The sequence below is a fragment of the Ochotona princeps genome, chromosome 27, assembly GCF_030435755.1.
Source record: "Ochotona princeps isolate mOchPri1 chromosome 27, mOchPri1.hap1, whole genome shotgun sequence".
In the NCBI taxonomy this organism is placed as follows: Eukaryota; Metazoa; Chordata; class Mammalia; order Lagomorpha; family Ochotonidae; genus Ochotona; species Ochotona princeps.
In genome coordinates this window covers 16,026,740-16,046,656 of record NC_080858.1, presented here as the reverse complement: position 1 = coordinate 16,046,656, position 19,917 = coordinate 16,026,740, and the positions used below count along the sequence as shown (strand labels likewise).

Sequence of the window (19,917 nt, the reverse complement as noted above, 5' to 3'; positions counted from 1 at the left end):
TACACACGAGCGACCGCTTCTAGCCCCGAACACACACAACAGTGCCCCGTCAAGTCCCGAACTGTTAAATCCGCAGGATTCGCTTTCTTGAGGAGGATAGGTGAGGATACATAAAGCAGTTTTCAATTTATGAGTGGTGTCGTTGAGGAAAAGGCGTTATAGAAACTGTTAGGTGTAGTATTTTGAAAGGGATGTAGGTGTGTATGTGACAGGCAGGCACCCACGCGTGCCCTAGCCGACTGGTGTGTCCCCCCACCCCAGTCCTCTGTGATGTCACTTTGTGCGCACGGTTTATTCGCTCACCTCTAATCTTCACCCTTTCCCGCGGGCTCCCCTTTCCCTAGTTCCTCTCCCATCGTCTCCCCTTAAAGGTAAGTTTAAATGTTTTTAAAGTGGGATGGATTTGGTAATTGCTTATTTCAGTGTGAATATCCCTGATAGGAAAACCAGCTGAACAGTTCTATCAGTTGTAAATATTTCAGAGTAAGACAGGGACACCTACCAATGTTAACAGTGCTAAGGCAGAAAAGATAAAGCGGAATAATTATGAATGGTAAGACGAAGAGAAAATGAGTGTTAGAAAAGTCCCTAGTCTTTCCCAGGCTGTGTGTAAGTAGACATCACAAGTCTAAATGGGAATTTATTCCATGGGCAAAGGTGTAGAAACACACACCCACTGAGATCAGCTGAATCTATAATTAGGCCTTCAGCTCCTCTGGTTTTGTGTGAAGTCAGGTAATGAGTGAAATTAGCCACCTAACGCTGCATTCTCTCTGGTGGTTTGAAATGAAACTCTTAAAAACTTCCTGTGTAAATAGGGTATATCTTCCCTTTAAGACAAATCCTTTAAATCATTGACTTTTGCATCATAAATGCATTTTGTGCGGTTATTACTGTGGTTTGCTGCTGCAAGTGATATAAATGTCCCAGAATGGTAGCTGAATCATCCCAGCTGGTCAGTCAGTTGAAATCACACTCTTTATTTTTTATATCTTTTAAGAACCCATCCAGATGACATTATGCAATTAGTAGAAATTGACAGATCCATTGTCACTTTTCATAACCAAAGCAGATTGTTAATGGGTTTTTGTTGTCTTCAGTTTTAGAAAATTGTATTGAATCTGATGGTCAAAAAATATGGTGGTATAAAAAAATATCACTTGGAAGTTCAAGGCATGTTTGGTCCAGTTACCACAGTGCCCCCTGTAAACTATGTGATGCTTGATTCCAGTGGTGAGAGTGAACGTCTTTGCATCAGAGGTGTTAAGAATTTTGATGGCAGATTAGAAAGGGAATAGGTCATCTCTACACCTACTGTTGTCACTACACCTCCAGTGTTTACCTGGTTGAGCAGTATAAGAAAACGTCCTGGGATATAATCTTGTACCTCAGAGGACCTGGCACTAAGTCACCCAGTGTTAATTAAAACAAAAACTCAAGAACTGTCTAATTTCATAGCTCCAGTTGTTTCCAAATGGTTTGTCCTATTTATGTACAAATTGGCAGCATATGAAACATGAGCCAGGAAGCAAATATGATGGTGGAAAATGTAATAGAAAAACTACGCCAGGGGCAAGTCAAAGGGCCGTTCATTTCATCTGGCGTTTCACTGTATTGGTCACCTCTGTAATGGCGTGATGATATTTTTCTGAGGCTGACTTGAACTCCACCAGATGCTTCTCGTAGCTTTTGATGGCTGCCTCAAGTTGGGTTTTCTCCACTGCTCCCAGGATAGCACGGAAGACCATATCTATGCCAAGGCCAAGAACAGCAACCCCGATACTGCCAAGAAGAGAGGCGCCAATTTGAGTTAGCACGTTGACCAACTTATTAATTATGCCAGTTGTGACGTTGGAGCCCACAAGTTTCACAGCCACTGCACTAGCTGCAGATGTGGCTTCTCCCAGGATGACGGAAATAATCTTTTGTACCATTGCAATCTTTACCGTTTCCCTTTCCTTAATATCCTGCAGTTTCCTGTACAGAGTGGGCTCTAGTTTGTCTTTGAGTGCTTCGTCAACCTTTTGCAGTTCCATTTGGATTTTTGTCATGGCTCGGATGATGATATCGCAGTTTTCTTTGATGGTCCCGTCTTTCTTCATCTCAATGAAATCCAGTCTGCACCCCAAGTGCATATTTAGAACCTCGATCAGCTGATTGGTGACCTGGAAACTGTCAGATAAGCAGTCAAGGAGCTGCTGGTGGAGGCGGCTCACTTCCTGCCGCCGCCTCGGGTTCTCTGGGTAGAGGAAGTCGCTCTGAGCCATATTTCAGTTATGAACTCTGAAAAATAAAATGATAAATCTTCATTAAGAGTTGTAAAGATCTGCTGTGCTTATAGGTCTGACTAGGAAATTATTTTGTATGCATATGAGGGTGGCAGAATTGAATTCCTCAGATAATTGAACCCTTTTTTTCAGTGATGATTTTTACAAAATTTGGAGTCAGTGTGCAGAAAGTGTAGGTAGCTACAGTTATTGATGCCTAAATTAAGACAGATTTTTTGTGGTGATGGTAAATATAGATAAATCATATTTATCAGACATCTGAGTGTTTATAAATGTGTATTTCCAGGTAATAGTTAATAACTTATTTATAGAAAACTCTGATTAGAAATGGCTAGCTCTTAATTGGTAATGCTTCCTAATTTTCCCATCCCTTGGTTACAGTACTGACTAAATCTACAAATTAATTTTTTAAAGATTTACTAATTTTTATTGGAAAGTAGGTTTATGAAGAGAAGGAAAGAGAGAGATCCTCCATCCACTGGATCACCTAATTCCAAATGGCTTCAGTGGCCATAGCTGAGCTGATCAGGAGCGTCTTCAGGGTCTCCCATGCAGGTGTAGGGTCCCAAGGCTTTTGGCCATCCTCTATTGCTTTCGCAGACTATAAGCAGGAACATGGACGGGAAGTGGAACCGCCAGGACATGAACTGGTTGCCTATATGGGATCCTGGTACTTGCAATATGAGGATTTAGCTATTTACCCGTCCTGCTTGGTTCCCAAATTGATTTCTCAAAATGGAATCAGGCTAGAAGAACATTAAGATCTTTGGGTATATAGGGCTAAAAATTAAAACATTGTGTTTATATACTCTATTTTCCTGATTTCAGGTTTTTGGGGGCTGGCACTGTGGCGTGCTGGATTAAGTCCTATATGGATGTAGATTTTAGTCCCTGCTGCTTCACTTCCAATCTAGCCCCCTGTTTATGGTGTGGGAAAGCAGCAGAAGATGGCTCAAGTCCTTGGATTCCTACACTCAAATGGGAGACCTGGAATTCTGTTATGTGTGTATGTATTTATGGGAAAGGCAGAATTAAAGAGGGAGAGTTAGAGAATGCGATATGCCACATTCTGGTCATTTCCCAATTAGCTGCAGTAGTTGGGGCTGGGCCAGACTAAAGTCAGGAGCCTGGATCCAGACTCCATCTGGGTCACCCAGGGTGTTGGACCATCTGTTGCTGCTTTCTCGGGAAGAACAGCTAATACTTCAGCCAGTGCTCATGTAGGTTGCTGGTGTCATAGTCTGTGGCTTAATGTGCTATGGCACAGTGCCAGGCCACAGTGTTCTAGACAGTGTTATTTTTATTATATGAGAAATAGACTTAGGCCTGGTGTGATAGCCTAGTGGCTAAATCCTTGCCTTGGCACCTGCCCCGGGATCCCATGTGGGTGCTGGTTGGTGTCCCGGCTGTTCCACTTACCATCCAGCTCCCTGCTTGTGGCCTGGGAAAGCAGTCAAGGACGGCCCAAAGCCCTGTGACCCTACACCTGTGACCCAGAAGAAGCTCCTGGCTCCTGACTTTGGATCGGCTCTGCTCACACTGTTGCTGCCATTTGGGGACTGAACCAGCAGACAAAAGATCTTTGTGTCTCCTTTTTTTTCTGTATATCTGCCTTTCCAATAAAAATAAATGAATGTTTTTTTTAAAAAAGAAATTACATGATATTGTAGAATATAGTAGCAATAAATAAATAATCATAAGTTTGCATGCTTGCATGCATTTCCACTACAAGGCAACCATTAAAAATGTATCGGCTGATAGGCAGCTGGACAGGTGTATTTGTGAGTGCCTATGTATGAATGCAAATGAAATCACACTGTGCTATTGGCTCCTCTTTGATTTTATCATCAGCATTAATTGATTTCAATAAATAATCACATTGAACAATTGCTTGTGATGAGTATATATATATATATATATTTTTTTTTAAGATTTATTTTTATTGCAAAGTCAGATATACAGAGAGGAAGAGAGACAGAGAAATAGCTTCCATTTCAGATTATTAGCCACAGAAAAAGCATTTAAAAGAAGTCGCAACTTTTGTTTTCTGAACCTCTTTATCACTGATGAACCATATTCTATCTGCCAATGTCCTTCATTTACAATTTGAAATCCTAAATAAAAGAACATGCCAAATTTACTTGAAAGAAAGATGCAGATAGTCTTTTACCATTGCCCAATTTATACTAATTGTATGAAGATGACCCAGGAAACAAACATAATTTTTCTGTTTTAGAAAACTCTAAAACCTTATTCACAGTAAGCGAAAGGTTTAACACTTCCCAGTCAGTAAACACAGTCAGTACTGTATGCTAACAATTTTGAGATTTTCCTAAAGCAACTCTAGCTTAAAAAAGAGACACAAAATTGAGATTCCTCCTTCAGTTTCAAAGAGCTCTGATGCAGGCCCCGGTCTCCTAAGGGTTAACTCCACAGCTTAGCTTGTTTCTCAGAGGGTAACAGGATGGGCAATTTTGGCCTGATACATCTAGCCACTGGCTTAACCGCAAGTTCCTGCTTCCTATTTGTCAATTTATCTGCCAAGGGATTGGATAAACACTGGGAGGAGGTCGAGGGATTTAGAGTGGCCACTTGAGGATTGGATAGACACTGGGAGGAACTCAAGGGATTTAGGGTGGCCACTTGAGGATTGGATAGACACTGGGAGGAACTCGAGGGATTTAGGGTGGCCACTTGAGGACTGGATAAACACTGGGAGGAGCTAGGCAAAGCCTGGAGTTTCAATAAAGATCATTCGCATTCGGCATTCTCCTGACAAGAATGGTCCACTGCATGTTGTCTTTTTTGTAACCCTAGTCCCCCCGCTCGGCTCGGGGTATGTGGCGACTCAGGCGTTGCCAACACTCTGAGGCTAAGTGCTGTTACTTCAAAACAAAACCTTTTCTACTGAAAAACACATACACTTAACAGAAAGACAAGACAGGCATGTGGCCACACAATCCAGAAATCAGACATTGAGAATCCAGAATTTGGACACCCAAACCAGATGGACAGTGCCATGATTTGTATGATTTGGACTCAGAAGTTAAGCCGCATCCAGCCTTCTTGACGAGTCCCACATGAGTACTCCCAGAAATGGAATCAATTCAGATGGCGAGCCCCAGTTATGGGTAAAACTCAGCTGTGACCGGTCATACCGAACTAGGTGACTCCTCCTAAGGGTCAGTGTGAATCTGAGCCAGGAAGCCAGGATCAGGTACTGGGGCCGTGTTAACCATCATGGTGGCCTCCCCAGACTACCGAGCCTGGTTCCGGATCACAGGACGGCCACTGCCCTCTGACCAGGGATCTCTAATCTCGCTGGGGCCTCCAAATGTTATGGGGTGCGAGTAAGATCACACCAGACATATCTAAGGTTTATTAAGGAGTCTTTATTAACCAAGCTTGGTGATAATAGAGCATACTAGAAATAGCAAATCACAAGTCCATATAGCAATCCAATCAAACGTAATCCAGCCATAATCCAACCAAGCATAACCCCAAGAGGAACAAATGGTCATTACCCTGAAGTCCACCTGTTAAGCTGAAGACCCATGTCCCAGCTTCCCCAACAATATAAGTTATCCTAAGAGACATGCAGTGAGTAACCTGGACACACAAAGCTGCAGACATTCACCTTTCCCTGACTTCTCTGCCCACGTTCCCTCAATGCTAGGCCTCACCTCTCCTGGAGCTCCTGATAGTACACAAACCAGAAATTATATTGCTATATCCATTGTCCCATCTAAGCAATACACAGGGACCATGCTCAGGGGATCAACTGCCCTGGGTCAGCCAAGAGTCGAGGTGCAAGAGCAACGGAAGCACCTGACCAGAAAGAGCGTGAGGAGTATATATTTAAGACTCGAATTTCATTTAGAGAGAAGGTGGGCAGCATTCAGGGGGCTGTGCAGTTACAGACCTAAAGCATCAGAAAGAAGGAAGTGCCAGTTTGTGAAAGTTTTATTAAGTATCAAGAGTATACCATAAAAAGAATAAAATGAACCTGACAGGAAACTTCTTGTGTTTGGAACTGTGACTTACATTATTGTTTAGAGAAAAAAGGAACAGTTACGCTCTTCTGAGTTCATCTGTGTAAAAAATATGATTGTTTCAGTAACAATAATGTTTTCTTTTTTCAAGAGGTTTATTTTTATTTGAAAGTCAGATGTACAGAGAGGAGAGATGGAAAGATCTTCAATCTGATCTGGACCACGCTTGGCTCCAAAATATATTTCTTAATATTCAAAAGTTAATTAAGCTTATCATATTCCCGCTGCTTTTACTTTTCTGTTAAGCGCTTGGGAGAAAATGGAGTTTCTGTTCTTATTTGTGTAGGATCCAATATATTTTATACTAGAATAAACGACTTATCTATTCTAGTGTTGTGATTCTTAGTCTGCGAATGAGGACTTCAAAAATATAGGATAGGGCCTGGCATGGTAGCTAGTGGCTAAAGTCCTCACCATGCACGCGCCAGAATCCCATACAGGCTCTGGTTCTAACCATGGTGGCCCCACTTCCCATCCAGCTCCCTGCTTGTGGCCTGAGAAAGCAGTGGAGATCAGCCCAAAGCCTTGGGACCCTGCACCTATGTGGGAGGCCCAGAAGAAACTCCGATCTCCCGGTTTCAGATCGGCTGCTCAGTTCTGGCCACTGCGGCTGCTTGGGGAGTGAACCAGTGAAGGGAAGATCTTCCTCTCTGTCTCTCCTCCTCTCTGTGTATCTCACTTTCCAATAAATTAAAAAATAGGGCCTGGTGCTGTGGCCTAGTGGCTAAAGTCCTCATCTTGAACACGTATGGGTGCCAGTTCTAATCCCAGCAGCACTGCTTCCTATCCTGCTCCCTGCTTGTGGCCTGGGAAAGCAGTCAAGCATGGCCTAATGCCTTGGGACCCTGCATCTGCGTGGGAAACCTGGAAGAAGTTCTTGGCTCCTGGCTTTGGATAGACTCAGCACCGGCCGTTGCGGTCATTTGGGGAGTGAATCATCAGACGGAAGATATTTCTGTCTTTCCTCCTCTGTGAATATATCTGACTTTGCAATAAAAATAAATCATTTTTAAAAAATTAAGATAAATCTTTAAAAAAAGTAGGATAAATGAAGATGTTTTTCTCTGAATAAACATGAAAACTATTCTGCTTGTCAAAAATATATACTTTGCAAATGGTTAGGAGTTTGAATTAGACACATAACTATGTTACACTAAGGAAAAACGTCCTGGAACTTTTTGGTATAGTAAGCTGCCGCTGTCAGTGATGTACTTTTAGCCTTGAGTTAGTTTGAGGACACAGTCACACAGATGATAGTCACACATTTCACTTTCCAATTCTATCTCACTTAAAAAAAATTTCATGTGGAGGTTCTACTAAATATCCCCCAAACTCACCGAAATGTGCTGCAGAATGCAGTGTTGTAGTACAAATTTAGATCTTTTTTTCTTCTAGAAACTTTCTATTGAACTTGTTTTTATTCCTGATTTTCAGATCTTATCATGAAGTGCAGACTCTAGTTTCCACACTGCAGAAGACAACCAGCTACATCACTATATGGATATTTAGGTGAGAGGAAGGAGGTGGGTTTGTTTTTTTTTCTCAGAATAAGTGGAGACTCTAGCAGTTGTTGGACAGGCATAGCTTCCGTAAATGGAGTGTGATTCTGACCACCTCAAGATAAACACATGGACATCTAATGTTTTTTTTTTTTGAAGATATGATTTAGTTAATTGAAAGACTTACAGAGAAAGAGAGAGAGAGAGAGAGAGAGATTCCATCTGCTGATTCATTCCCCAAATGGCCACAACAGTTAAGGCTGGGTCAGGTCGGAACCAGGAGTTTCCTCCAGGTCTCCTGCAGGGTGCAGGGGTCAAAGCATGTGGGCCATCCTGCCCTGTTTTCTCAGGCGCATTAGCAGGGAGCTGTTCTGAAAACAGAGCAGCCATATGGGATGCTGACTTTGCAGTTAGCAGCTCCCAAAATTCTTCTTCAGTGCTTCCAAGTGAACAGTTGCTTTTCAGTCAATCTATTGCTGTATCACAATATATAATTTTATGATAAAAGGTATCTGAAACGTGATAGGATATGTTTTCTTTGGGGAAAGTAATGATAGAGTGACTCTACCATATTAGAGCACCACGAAAGCACAGTGTTAGTACTGTTCAGGTACAAAAGTAATTGGACTCATGAAATAAACTTTTTCTCAAACCTTTTTGCCTATTTAATAGTAAATATGGAACCTCCAATTAGTATGGATGGGACATTTCACCTAGAGGGTAAGATGCCTTGAGTTGCCCTCATCTCCTGTTAGAGAACCTGGGTTTATACCCAGCTGTGCTCCCTAGTCCCCGACTCTGGCTTTGTAGCTGCCATGGTCAGATTCCTGTCACCCAGGTGAAAGACTTTGAATGCCTGGCTTTGGTCTCTACCCATCATGGGTATCTGGGGAGAAAACCAGTGGGGGCTCACTTTTGGTCCTATCCGCCTCAAAATGATTCTGGTGTAATGTACTGGTCTTTGGAGTTAAAAGTTAATATTTATTGATGTATAAAATCAGGTTTTTTTTTAAAATGTGAAAAGTTCTATACTTTTAAAATAAATATTTATTAATGTTTCTTGGAAAGGCAGATATACAGAGAAAAGGAGACACAAAGATCTTTAGATCTTTTGTTTGTTGGGTCACTCCCCAAATGGCAGCAATGGTGTGAAATGAGCCAGTTTGAAGCCAGGAGCCAGGAGCTTCTGGGTCTCCCGCACAGGTACGGGGTCACAGGGCTTTGGGCTGTCCTGTGCTGCTTTCCCAGGCCACAGGCTGGATGGGAAGCAAGGCTGCCTGGGTTAGAACTAGTGCTCACATGGGATTCTGGCATGTACAAGGCAAGGATGTTAGCCACTAGGCTACCACATCGGGCCCTCCAGTGATTTTTACAAAGCCTAGGTAGTTTTGAAATGTGTATGGAGGACTTTACACAATTAAAACCTAGGAGGATAAATAGCCTGGAAAAATTTGTTATGCAAGGATGACTAAGTGAAAGAGGACTGAAAAATGGGGAGCTGAAAGAAAAATTAGTCAAAAAGGAGTGCAGTTCTTAAAGAAATCTAACAAAGTCAAATGAAGAATTCTAAACAGAATAGAAGATGTAATACAATGTATAAGGCTTAGTCTAATCAGAAAAACACATGGTGAATTTTCAAATATGAAAATAATTTTTTAATTTCCCTTTAAACATCCAAGCCCTTACCATTGCAGTATAATTAACTTTTTTTTTTTTTCTGGCATGCTGTAGACAGCAATCCACGATCTGTACCAATAACAGATTTGAGTGAGATTCATCATAATGTGTTCAGAATTACTTTCCCCTTTAATGAAAAGGGACTTCTATTTTTTCCTGTCAGGTTTACCTTCCTAGCTATTTTGTTTTTCCTGAGGAGTAGGGAATAGGGAATGTTTCTTCTGCAAACATCTTCAACAGTTTGGCTTCCATACCTGCTCAGAGGCACCTGACCTCCACACTGAATACAGCTCATGGTGATTTCCATCCCTAAATGTAGTAAGAAGTACTAGAAAATTAAGAAGGAAAGAGGTGAGGATTGAAGGCAAAACCTCTGAGTTATTTTGGTACAGATAAAGAAGCAATTTATTCAGTCAGTAACAATTGTTGAAAATTGTAGGAAGCTGTTATTTGAGCTAAGCTCCTGTACTGGGGCTTCGTCCAGACCAGACTGGAAAAAATGAAAGTAGAATTACTCATACTGTAACATGCTAACAAACTGAAGCTAAGCTGTTTTTCTGCTCTTCTGTCAAGTCAGGAGCAAGATAGTAGCCGAATTGGCTAAACAGGCCAGTTTGTGTAGCTGACTTTGCTTTACTTGTTAGACACACGTACAGTGCCCTGAAGTAACCTGATGTTAACCATTCAGATTTTTTCTGTTGCTTTAGTTCTATAACCTTGCCTGATAGTGAAAGTGATTTCTACACGACAGACTCACTTTTTCTGTTTTTGGTTTCTTCAGCTTTCTTTTTCTGTGTATAAAACCAATTTCGGGGGTTAATTGAAATGTTTTCTGTTTCATAGGATGAGATTTGTCCTATTCTAGGATTGCAGATAAACCAGTTAATATCTCTGAAAGCTAAATTTGTTGTAATTTTGTCTTGGGATAACTTGTCTTTTAGGGTAGTACTTTCTTGTGTGTGATGTATTCTGGGTTCTGTAAGGCATACAGACATGAAAAAAAGCATGATCCCTGTTCTTTTGAAATTTAAGAATTTAAGACAGCTTTGTAATTTGGAAGTGTGACTTCATATGAAATGAGAGATGCTGTTGGTATTTGGAGGATGTCAGTTCAAGTGTCTGGCAGTCTCCATGTTAGTGTGTATTGATAGTATGGTCACATGTGGCATCTGCAAATCCTGGGAAGGGGAAGAATCTGCTCCTTCAAGTTAATACTCCCAGATGTGTGCTTTATAGTAAACAAAGAGCTTCAGCACCTCATGGAAACGTCCTTCACGGAAATACGCAGTGTCTCCACTCTTGTGTTTGGCACCTTAGTTCGGCATCTCTGATTATTCCACTCAACAAATTGAAAGTTCTGTGATTAATAGGAGTTACCCTTCTTAAGGATCATATTTGTTACTCAGGCAAACTCCAAGTGATGTCTTACTGATACGAGGTGCCAAGAGGAGTTCTGGCTTGTATATTTTCCTATGTCTCACTGTGTTTTCAGTGTTGAGAGTAGGACGTTAGTTGCAGTAAATTTAATCTTACTCCAATTAACTCTGCTCTTGCTTGGCAAATTTGAGTAAGCACATGATAGTGCTTCCTGTTAGCAAAAATTTACACTTTAGAAGTTACCCATTTCCATGCAGTTTGTACCATTTATATGTTTTATTGTGCAGTCTCTGATGTAAAAATGCCCTGTCAGCCTGATGGAGAATTACTGACCAGCAGGTGGCAGTCTTGGTCTCTGGGACTCAAACTCACCTAAGCATTGGATGAAATAGTTTTGCCTTCTCTTGGTTTTTGCACGTTTGAGCTTTAGGTGGGTAAAATTTTATCTGATGGGAGAATTCTGTTGCTTTAAAAAAATATCTGGGGGTAGTGCTGTGATTCAACAAGCTGATCCTCTACTTTAAGTGCTGGCATTCCTTCCGGATGCCAGTTCATGTCCCAGCTGCTCTGCTTCCCATCCAGCTCCCTGCTTATGGCCCGAGAAAGCAGTGAAGGATGGCCAAAGCCTTGGGACCCTGCACCCATATGGGAGACTTAGAAGATGCTCCTGGCTTCTGGCTTTGGAATGGCTCAGCTCCAGCTTTTGTAGCCATTTGGGGAATAAATCAGTGGATGGAAGATATTTTTGTGTCTCCTCTCCAGATCTGCCTTTGAAATAAAAGCCCTCCAACTAAAAAACAAAGCAAAATAAAGTCTGGAGATTTCTGACTCCTGATCTTAAATAAAAGTAGAAGGAAATAAATTTGGAAGTGCTGATATGGAATCTGGAGTTGATCAGATCTCCCTAGGAAATGGAAATGAAAATGAGGTAAGCATGATTTGAACCAAGAAGTAAATTCAGTTGATGAATTGTGAAGTAAACACTCAGGGAGAAGGATTACCTAAGAAATGGCAACAGTATGAGAGTTCTTCCAAGTTTGGAAAAATAGAACTGAAAGATAAGTTTATTTGCTGCAAATATTTTTTTAAACTGATTGGTTTTAATAATATACATTTTTGAGACATTTGGTATATTGATGATTTTATCTCAAAGCTATCATTTATTAAGTGATATTGTATAGTTAGTTTTTCAAGAGAGGAACTACCTAACATAATGGAAAAGTATTGGTTGTCACCTATACAAATAAAAATTTTTACAAAGTTTTTATGAATAACAGTAGTGTGTTACTGCCATGTACTAAAGGAATTTAAATACAGAAACTAATGTTAAGGTGATAAGATGTTTCAGAACCTTTTGACTTATGTTTTGATGGTAGAATTGTAACAAGGAAATGAAAGTGAAAATTTGATAAAGTACTCTAAGATATGAAGTCATTATCATTTACACATAAACTTGTAAAACAGCAAGAAAACATCTATAAACTTGCCCTCTTAATTTTTTGCTTTCCAGAATTTAAGTGTTTGTAAAGTTAATTAAATAAGTTGGTTTTATGTTAACTCAGATGTTAATCCATATTGCTAGTTTTGAACACATTTCATTGGTTACATAAAGTGCTCCACATACCCTTGCCATAATTTACCAAACCCTACTTGTTTCATTACCACAACGCTCTAATGAGCACCTTGATACACACAGATTTGTTTCTTCCTCCCTCATCTGGACTGTTTCTTTAGGACAAGTAGAAGAATTGCATAAGTAATGGGAAATAAAGTTTTTATGATTCTGGGCTCATGTTAAAAATCATATTTCAAGGGCTTTTACCCTGCCACCAAAAATATTATAACAGAATAATGGATCTCTTTGAAAGTAAAAGATGGGGCCCAGCGCAATAGCATAGTGGCTAAAGTCCTCACCTTGCACGCACCCGGGATCCCATATGGGCGCCAGTTCTAATCCCGGCGGCCCCACTTCCCATCCAGCTTCCTGCTTGTGGCCTGGGAAAGCAGTCGAGGATGACCCAGAGCCTTGGGACCCTGCACCTATGTGGGAGACCTGGAAAAGCTCTTGGCTCCTGGCTTTGGATTGGCTCAGCTCTGGCCGTTGCGGTCACTTGGGGAGTGAATCATTGGGCAGAAGATCTTCCTCTCTGCCTCTCCTCCTCTCTTTATATCTGACTTTCCAAATTAAAAAAAATAAATAAATCTTCAAAAAAAGGTGAAAGATGATTCTGTTTAAACACTATTGATGTGGGGAACATAAGGTAAAATTTCAAAAAGAAGAATTCTTAGTTTTATAGAAACTTCCTGAAAATGTTAAAGATGAAATGATGTGGTCTCAAATTCACTTTTAAAAATCTGGAACAGATATTAGGATAGGCTCTTGAGAAAATAAGATTGTCTTTATAGTGATCATTTTAAGTTTAGTTGAGACACATACAGAAATACACATAGATACGGATACCATATATGTGGGAATGGGGTGACGGGGAGAGAGAGCAAGAGTGGGAGAGAGAAAGAGTTTCGATTCTGCTGATTTGCTTGCCAAATTACTATTGTGGCTGGGACCAAAGGTAGAAGCTGGGGATGCAGTCAGGGTTTCTCGTTCGGCAGCCAGAACCCAGTTCTTGGAGGCACACCACTGCCTCCTTGGGTCTGCATTGTCAGGAGCTGAGAACAGGAATCCAACCCAGATGCATTACTGCGCGTTGAAGACATGATCACAAACACCTACTTCTTCATTCTGATAACTCGCATAACTGAATTACAGGTACATGGGAGTCTATAAGATTGTTGTCTTTGTCTGTATGAATTTTCCTCGTAATAACAAAAAGGCAAAATCACAAGAGCCTGTGTAAATGTGGTGTTTAGTTCCTAATGTTCTTTGATGCTCATGTTTTCTCTTGCTTTTCTTCACTGTCCAAATTGGGGCCTGGTGTCAGGCTAAGGTTTTTTTATTTGGGATTGTGGAAGTAATGGGGGTACACTTAAGTCAGAAGACATACAAGAGAAAAATGACAGCTGCCAAGTAGAAATAGTAAAGTCCTGAGCTTTATTTTTTTTACCAAGAATGTAAGTCTGAGCTTTCCTTAATTTAAATAAAATCATGACCTATAATTAAAAGAGAAGTTCATCATGATATAAATTCTTTGAAGGGCTATGTGGTAAGAAACCAATAATAAGTCTAGGCTGATGGTAAAATACTGAGGTCATTCATCAGTGTTTTCAAATGCTTTCTTGTAAAGTCTACTGTAAGCCTTGAGGAATTAAAAAAAAGTGTTTCATGCTTTCAAAAGATAATTGTCTCTTTGGAAACACACAGCAAAATTCCAGTGTATTTAAATGTAACCTAAAAAAGGAAGTATACGCTCTACACATGAACTCGTGTTAGAGTTCCCTGTTCAATCTTCCCTTAGAATCTGAGTGCCGGTGTTGATGTTAACAACACACGAGGAAATGTTCCCGTTCCAGATAAGGAACCACATTCACCTAGGTTTCACTGCATCCTTAATCCTTTTTAAAATGGTTATCCTTACTGATTCTCTCCCCCCTCTTAGTTCTAGAAGTTGTGAATTTTTTCCCTTCTTGTTTTCAGAGAAATAATCATAGGAACATGCCATAGGACCCTCTAATAAAAAAACTGTTTCACTACTTTATGGCTAAAATTCCAGACTGATAACCTTAATTCTATCTCCTTTTAATACTCAAAATCAGAGTGTTTTATCAGTACTAATAAGTCCGTATTGCTTACCTTGTCGTGTGTCTGCGTTTGTGGGCCCAGCACTTGCTGAGGAGTACTGTTGTGCTCTTTCATTTGGTTTCATCTGGATGTTTCTGATGGAATGTGCTGACTTCACAGGCTTTACTAGTCGCTGCTGGGTCCCTCTGCCTGTCTGCTTTCCAGGCTATTTGTGTATTACTTGGTCTTCATAATTCTTCTGTTTCCTATATTTGTATAAATTTGATATGTACTGGGCCTGGCACGGTAGTCTAGAGGCTAAGGTTCACATCTTGCACACGCTGGGATCCCATATGGGTGCTGGTTCTAATCCCAGTGGCCCTGCTTCCTATCTGGTTCCCTGCTTGTGGCCTGGGAAAGCAGTGGAGATCAGCCCAAAGACTTGGGACCCTGCACCCACATGAGAGACGTTGAAGAGGCTCCCTGCTTCGGATGGGCTTAGCTCTAGCTGTTGCAGTCACTAGGGGAATGAATCAGCGGATGGAAGATCTTCCTCTCTGTCTCTCCTCTCTGTATATCTGAGTTTGCAATAAAAATAAATAATTTTTTAGAAAAATGACTTTTAAATATAATTTTGTTTTAGAGAGGCAGACAGGAGAAGTTGAGAAAGAGAGACTCCCATCTGTTGATTTATTCTCTGGCTGTGAAACACCAGGCACCTGCCCAAAGTCAGAGCCAGGTGCTGGAAACAATCCAGGTCTTCCACGAAGTCCACAGGCACCGGTTACTGAAGCTTTCTTTGCTGTCTTCCAGGGTCTCTGCTGGTGAGAAGCTGAAGCCAGAAACCACGCAGGTCATTAAACCCTGCATTGCCCAAGTTATGTAGTTACTTAATTCTTTGATAGGTGATTGAATTCACTAGTGAAATCATCTTGGGCTTAAGGTTTTCTTTTTGAAAGGTTTTTAGTTATACTTTACTCAAAAAGGGTTAGGTTTAGTCAGGTTTTCCATTTTTTTCTTGGATGTGTTATATTTGTGTCTTTTATGGAATAAGTTTTATTCAGAATGTTAAATTTATGTGTGAAGAATTGTTAATAGTGTCCAATCATTGTCCCTTTTAATGCCTTTGGGGTAGTAGTAATATCCGTATTGTTCTTGTTTTTGGCAATTTTGTTCACTTTTGTCTTGGTTAACGTGGCCCAGTATTTTGCAGTTTTGTTGATTGTTTCAAGGAAACATCATTTGGTTTTGTTGATTTTGCCTTTTTCTGTTTTCTGTTTTTTTTTATTTCTATGTTTTATTATTTTGATCTTTAGTTTGCTCTTCTCTAATTTTGTAAGATATGGGTTTAACTTATTCATTCTCCACTTTTCTTCTACTGTAAGAATTGAATCTGGATTTCCCTCTAAAACCCTGCTTAAACTTCATCCTACAGTTTCTCACTGATTTTCATTTTAATCCAGTTGAAAGTATCTTGTAATTTCCTCTGCGACTTTCTTTTTGGCTAGAGATTACTGAGTAGCAAGTTAAATTCACAAGAATCTTGAACTTTTCTATTCATCTTTCTATATTAATTTTAATTATATTCAAAGTATATTTGTCATCCATTTGAAAGCTAGAGTTTTTATTAGGAATGTGTTGGACTTATATAAAGCACCTTGCTGATATTCAGCAGGACTTGTACAATGCATTGACAGCATATGTTTTTTGTTCATTTAGGGATTTCCAAATTTCCTTGGATAATATTTTGTAGTAACAAATGTGTGGCACTTTAATATCTCTTGTCAAAAGTATCTTTAAATGTCTTATTTTTTTTTAAAGTTATATTGGAGGGTGGAGGGAGATATCTATGATTGGCTGCTTCACTCTGTAGATACGTCAGCAGGCCCGGGGCTGAAGGCAGGAGCCAGGAATTCCATCTAGGTCTCCCCAGGGAGTGGCAGGGACTTAAGTACTTGAACAATCTTCCACTGCTTCCCAAGGAACTTAGCAGGAAGTTGTACTGGAAGCACAGTAACCAGGGCGTGAATGGGCTCTTCCATGATGGAATGCCCACTTCACAGTGCTGACTTAACCCACTGTACCACGACACCCTCCCTAAGTGCCTTATTTTAAATGATGCTGTAAATGTTGTTTGTCTTATTATCAATTTGTTATTTTTGTTGCTAATATGTAGAAATATGGTTGTTGTATGATTGTTATGTATTTGATCATGTGTTTGCAACCTCGCTAAACTTAGTTCCAGTAATTCAGACTTAGATAATTGTTGCTGTTCAGATTGTCTAACATTTATTATTAGTTTTCTGTTTCCATCTTGTTTTTTTATTCCTGTTTTCATTTTCCTGTCATATTTTGAGTAATTTAAATATAGCTATTTAGATAATTTTTAAGATTTCATTTTATTTTGCCCATTTATCAGAATCTGTGTTAGTTTTTTAGAGCTGTTGTCATAGACCACAAGAAGCTTAGCGATGTGAAACAGTAGTTCATCCTCTCAGCGTTTAGAGCTGGAAAAAGTGTGGCACTCAGCAGACCACCTTTCCTGGGCTCCAGGGGGAGCCTCCTGCCTTGTGTTCCTAATTTCTGGTGGCTGTCAGTATCCCTTGCCTGTGGCTGCTTCTCTGCAGTCATTGCCTCCCTCATCGCATTGTTTAATGTTTACTAAAGAGATTGTAATATCCTACAGCCCTTCATACCATGTACATAGAATTAGTATTTTATCATGTCAGGGAAAATAAAGGAGGCTTATAACTGTGGATCTGCTCACGCCCTCTTGTTCAGCATATAATTACCATATATTGAGTCAACATGTTAAAATACCATCAGTGCTATTTTTTTCCCTTGTAATCTTCACTTCCCTCAGTTTTCCAGTTCTCGTTATTTGTTTCACAGTATGCCCTTTGCTAGTGCTGTGGTTGAAATGTGAGGGGTTTAGCTCACAAGTTGTATGCTTGACTGTTGTTTGGTTTTCAGGGCAAAAGCAGTGAGAGAAAAGTGACTGAAGTTAGTTATCAGCACCTTCCCTGCTTCTTAGGAAGAGAGAAACAAGGTTCAGCGCCAAGGCACAGTCTCTTCAGTGGCCCATCCTTGGGAGCCCTCCTGGCCAGACTCAATTGCCCAGGTGTGCACTCTCCTTAGCAAGCTTGTCCCTCCTCCCTGCTAGTTGCCGGGAGTCCTTGTCAGGGGTGCGGACAGGGGACAGATGGACTGAGAGTCAGAGTGGACCACCACAGGATTCTTCCTCAGGCAGTATGAACAGTGACACTGGTTGCTGCGTTCTCCTCTCACCTCTCTCAGTGGAGATGGCATCTCCTCCTTATGCTGAGTATGGTGCTGGTAGCAGTAGAACAGAGGAAAATAGGGTGCTCTACAAGAGTGAGGAAAGGGGAGGAAGGAAGGTGGCTTCCCTGCTCCAGGTGGCGAAGCTGCCAGGCTGAAGTAAAAGGCAGTAGAATACTGTGGCGTTCGCTCTCAGCTGAAAGTGGGAGTGCTGGGTATGCAGCAGTTTTCCTACCTTGAGGCACTATGATGGTGGCTCTCAGCCAGCAGCTCTAGCCACACAGTTAGATCTTCCTTTCAATCCCTGTGGGTGCCGTATCTTGTAGGTTTCACTTGTATCATTATTGCTTTGCTTTGCAGTGCCGAAACATATTTGTTGGAGAAATGTCTTCAGAGTTAGAAAAGGATAAACAAAGACTGGCTCAAGCTGCCATAACATTCTTCTATTACATGAGAGATCTTTCTTCCTCCATGAACACATTTATTGAGTTATACAACCAAAGTATGCATACCCAGATCCCCCCAATAGCTGTGAAAGAAGATACTAACATCAAGGATGTATGTGGACGGATGTTCAGCATATTGAAAGAGGTGCAGTCTGTAGTGGATGCACAGCATAGTAATATGCAGAAGGAGCCTTTCTGCTCCAGGATTGCAACACCCATGTGTTGCTTGGCTGAGAAGAGTGCCAACCTGCAAGAGTTGCAGCGGTCAGCTAAAGAGATGCTGCAGAATGTCCACTCACCAGTCCTTATCTCTGCGATGAAGAATAGTAATGTCCTGGGGAGCTTGGAGTCTTCTCTGGCCCTCCTGATGAAATCCCCCATCATGGATCTTCAGTTAAGTGACTTCCATAGAGAAGACACGAAGGGGCAAGAAGATGCCACTGTTTCTCGGAAAACAATGAATCCAGACCCTTCTAAAAGCACTGCAGTAGACACTTTGAAAAAACTACAGGATGCACTAAAAACTGAGAACACCGACAATCCCATAGGATCAGCAGCCGATCATTTAGAACAAATTGTCAAGGCCATGGAACCAACCTTAGATGTCCTCCAAAAGTGTAGAAAGACTATGGAAATGAGTACTTGCGTACTTAACAAAGTGGATGGCAAGTAGGGGTATGACAAAAGAGTTTTCATTCCTGTCAGATACCCCATGAGTTTTCATACTACTTTGAAAGACAGCCTTTGTGCTAGACATGGGGTATGTTAGAACATAAGTGCAGACAGTAGTCAATTGGCAGCCACTTGTAGTTTTTGCAGTGTTAAAATAAAAAGAAAGAATGAAAGTATGGTTAAGATGACAGTTACAATTTCATTGTGTTAACTCCTTTCTCAGGGAGATGGCATCTCCTCTCTCGGTAGCAAGATAGCTGTGTTAGGAGCTAATACTGTGCTCCCATTCTACTGCCAATTCCAATTCCAGAAAAGTACCTTGAGTATATCCCATGGGCCTTCAAGAATCATTTTCCTTTCTGTGAATCCCCATGTCCCTGGGGAAGAGATACCCTGACTGGCCAAGGAAGTGGGTTGAGCCAGCTCTGTATCAGTGGTTAGCTGGGCAGGAATAATCAGGCCTGATTTAATAGGGCAAAGAAGTACATGGAAGCCAAAATAGACTTAGGCAAATACATTCCAATTTGTAGCCAAAAAGCCAATAAAGTATTCGTATTTATTTTTTTTTTTTAGACAAGGAGACACAGATTCCTTTATTTTATGCTCCCAGTTTTTCTTTCTTTTTTTTTTTTTTTAATTTTAGATAATGTTTACGTAGTTGATGAGGTTGGGAAGGATCCAGGGTTAGGGAAAGTGGGTGTGGTCATTGTTTGCAAACTTTCTATTTCTTCTCATTTCTGGGGGAAGAGGAGAGATAAGGGGAGAAGCCATACTCAGCCTCCCAACCACCCCAGTACCCAGGGATGGGAAAAGGCCACCCAGTATTAACCCAGGGTCACAATGTGGCGCACACTCCGAGGGTTCTGCCCAGGTGAATGTGATAGTTCTTAAATGCTGTCGACCTTGCCAATCTGTGCATGAGGAAACACTTCCAATGTCTGACCGGTTGTG

The 19,917-nt window shown here is 40.9% G+C and overlaps 3 protein-coding genes across 5 annotated transcripts in view; 2 read left to right on the top strand and 1 right to left on the bottom strand.

Moving 5' to 3' along the window:
• Nucleotides 1-80: 80 nt before the first annotated feature.
• On the top strand, nucleotides 81-19,141 carry C27H12orf60 (chromosome 27 C12orf60 homolog). Of its 3 annotated transcripts, none has more exons than XM_058655822.1 (3): nucleotides 81-100; nucleotides 7,775-7,849; nucleotides 18,209-19,141. In XM_058655822.1, the coding sequence occupies exon 3, from the start codon at nucleotides 18,233-18,235 to the stop codon at nucleotides 18,965-18,967; it is 735 nt and encodes a 244-aa protein (XP_058511805.1). In that variant the 5' UTR covers nucleotides 81-100; nucleotides 7,775-7,849; nucleotides 18,209-18,232; the 3' UTR covers nucleotides 18,968-19,141. The 3 variants fall into 3 exon arrangements, with proteins under 3 accessions (XP_058511805.1, XP_004592710.2, XP_058511807.1); XM_004592653.3 differs by lacking the exon at nucleotides 81-100 and adding an exon at nucleotides 299-371; XM_058655824.1 differs by lacking the exons at nucleotides 81-100; nucleotides 7,775-7,849 and adding an exon at nucleotides 318-371.
• On the bottom strand, nucleotides 1,536-2,271 carry SMCO3 (single-pass membrane protein with coiled-coil domains 3). Its single transcript, XM_004592582.3, has one exon. The coding sequence runs from the start codon at nucleotides 2,265-2,267 to the stop codon at nucleotides 1,590-1,592; it is 678 nt and encodes a 225-aa protein (XP_004592639.2). The 5' UTR covers nucleotides 2,268-2,271; the 3' UTR covers nucleotides 1,536-1,589.
• The window catches only part of PDE6H (phosphodiesterase 6H), a 129,151-nt gene continuing 117,008 nt past the window's right edge, over nucleotides 7,775-19,917 (top strand). Inside the window, exon 1 of the mRNA XM_004592587.4 lies at nucleotides 7,775-7,850. The gene's annotated coding sequence lies outside the window, so the exon portion shown is untranslated. The remainder of the gene's footprint in view (nucleotides 7,851-19,917) is intronic.

What these genes read in the sequence shown, in the direction of transcription:
- SMCO3 (XM_004592582.3), bottom strand. Translation starts at nt 2,267, where the DNA reads ATGGCTCAGAGCGACTTCCTCTACCCAGAGAACCCGAGGCGGCGGCAG.
- C27H12orf60 (XM_058655822.1), top strand. Translation starts at nt 18,233, where the DNA reads ATGTCTTCAGAGTTAGAAAAGGATAAACAAAGACTGGCTCAAGCTGCC.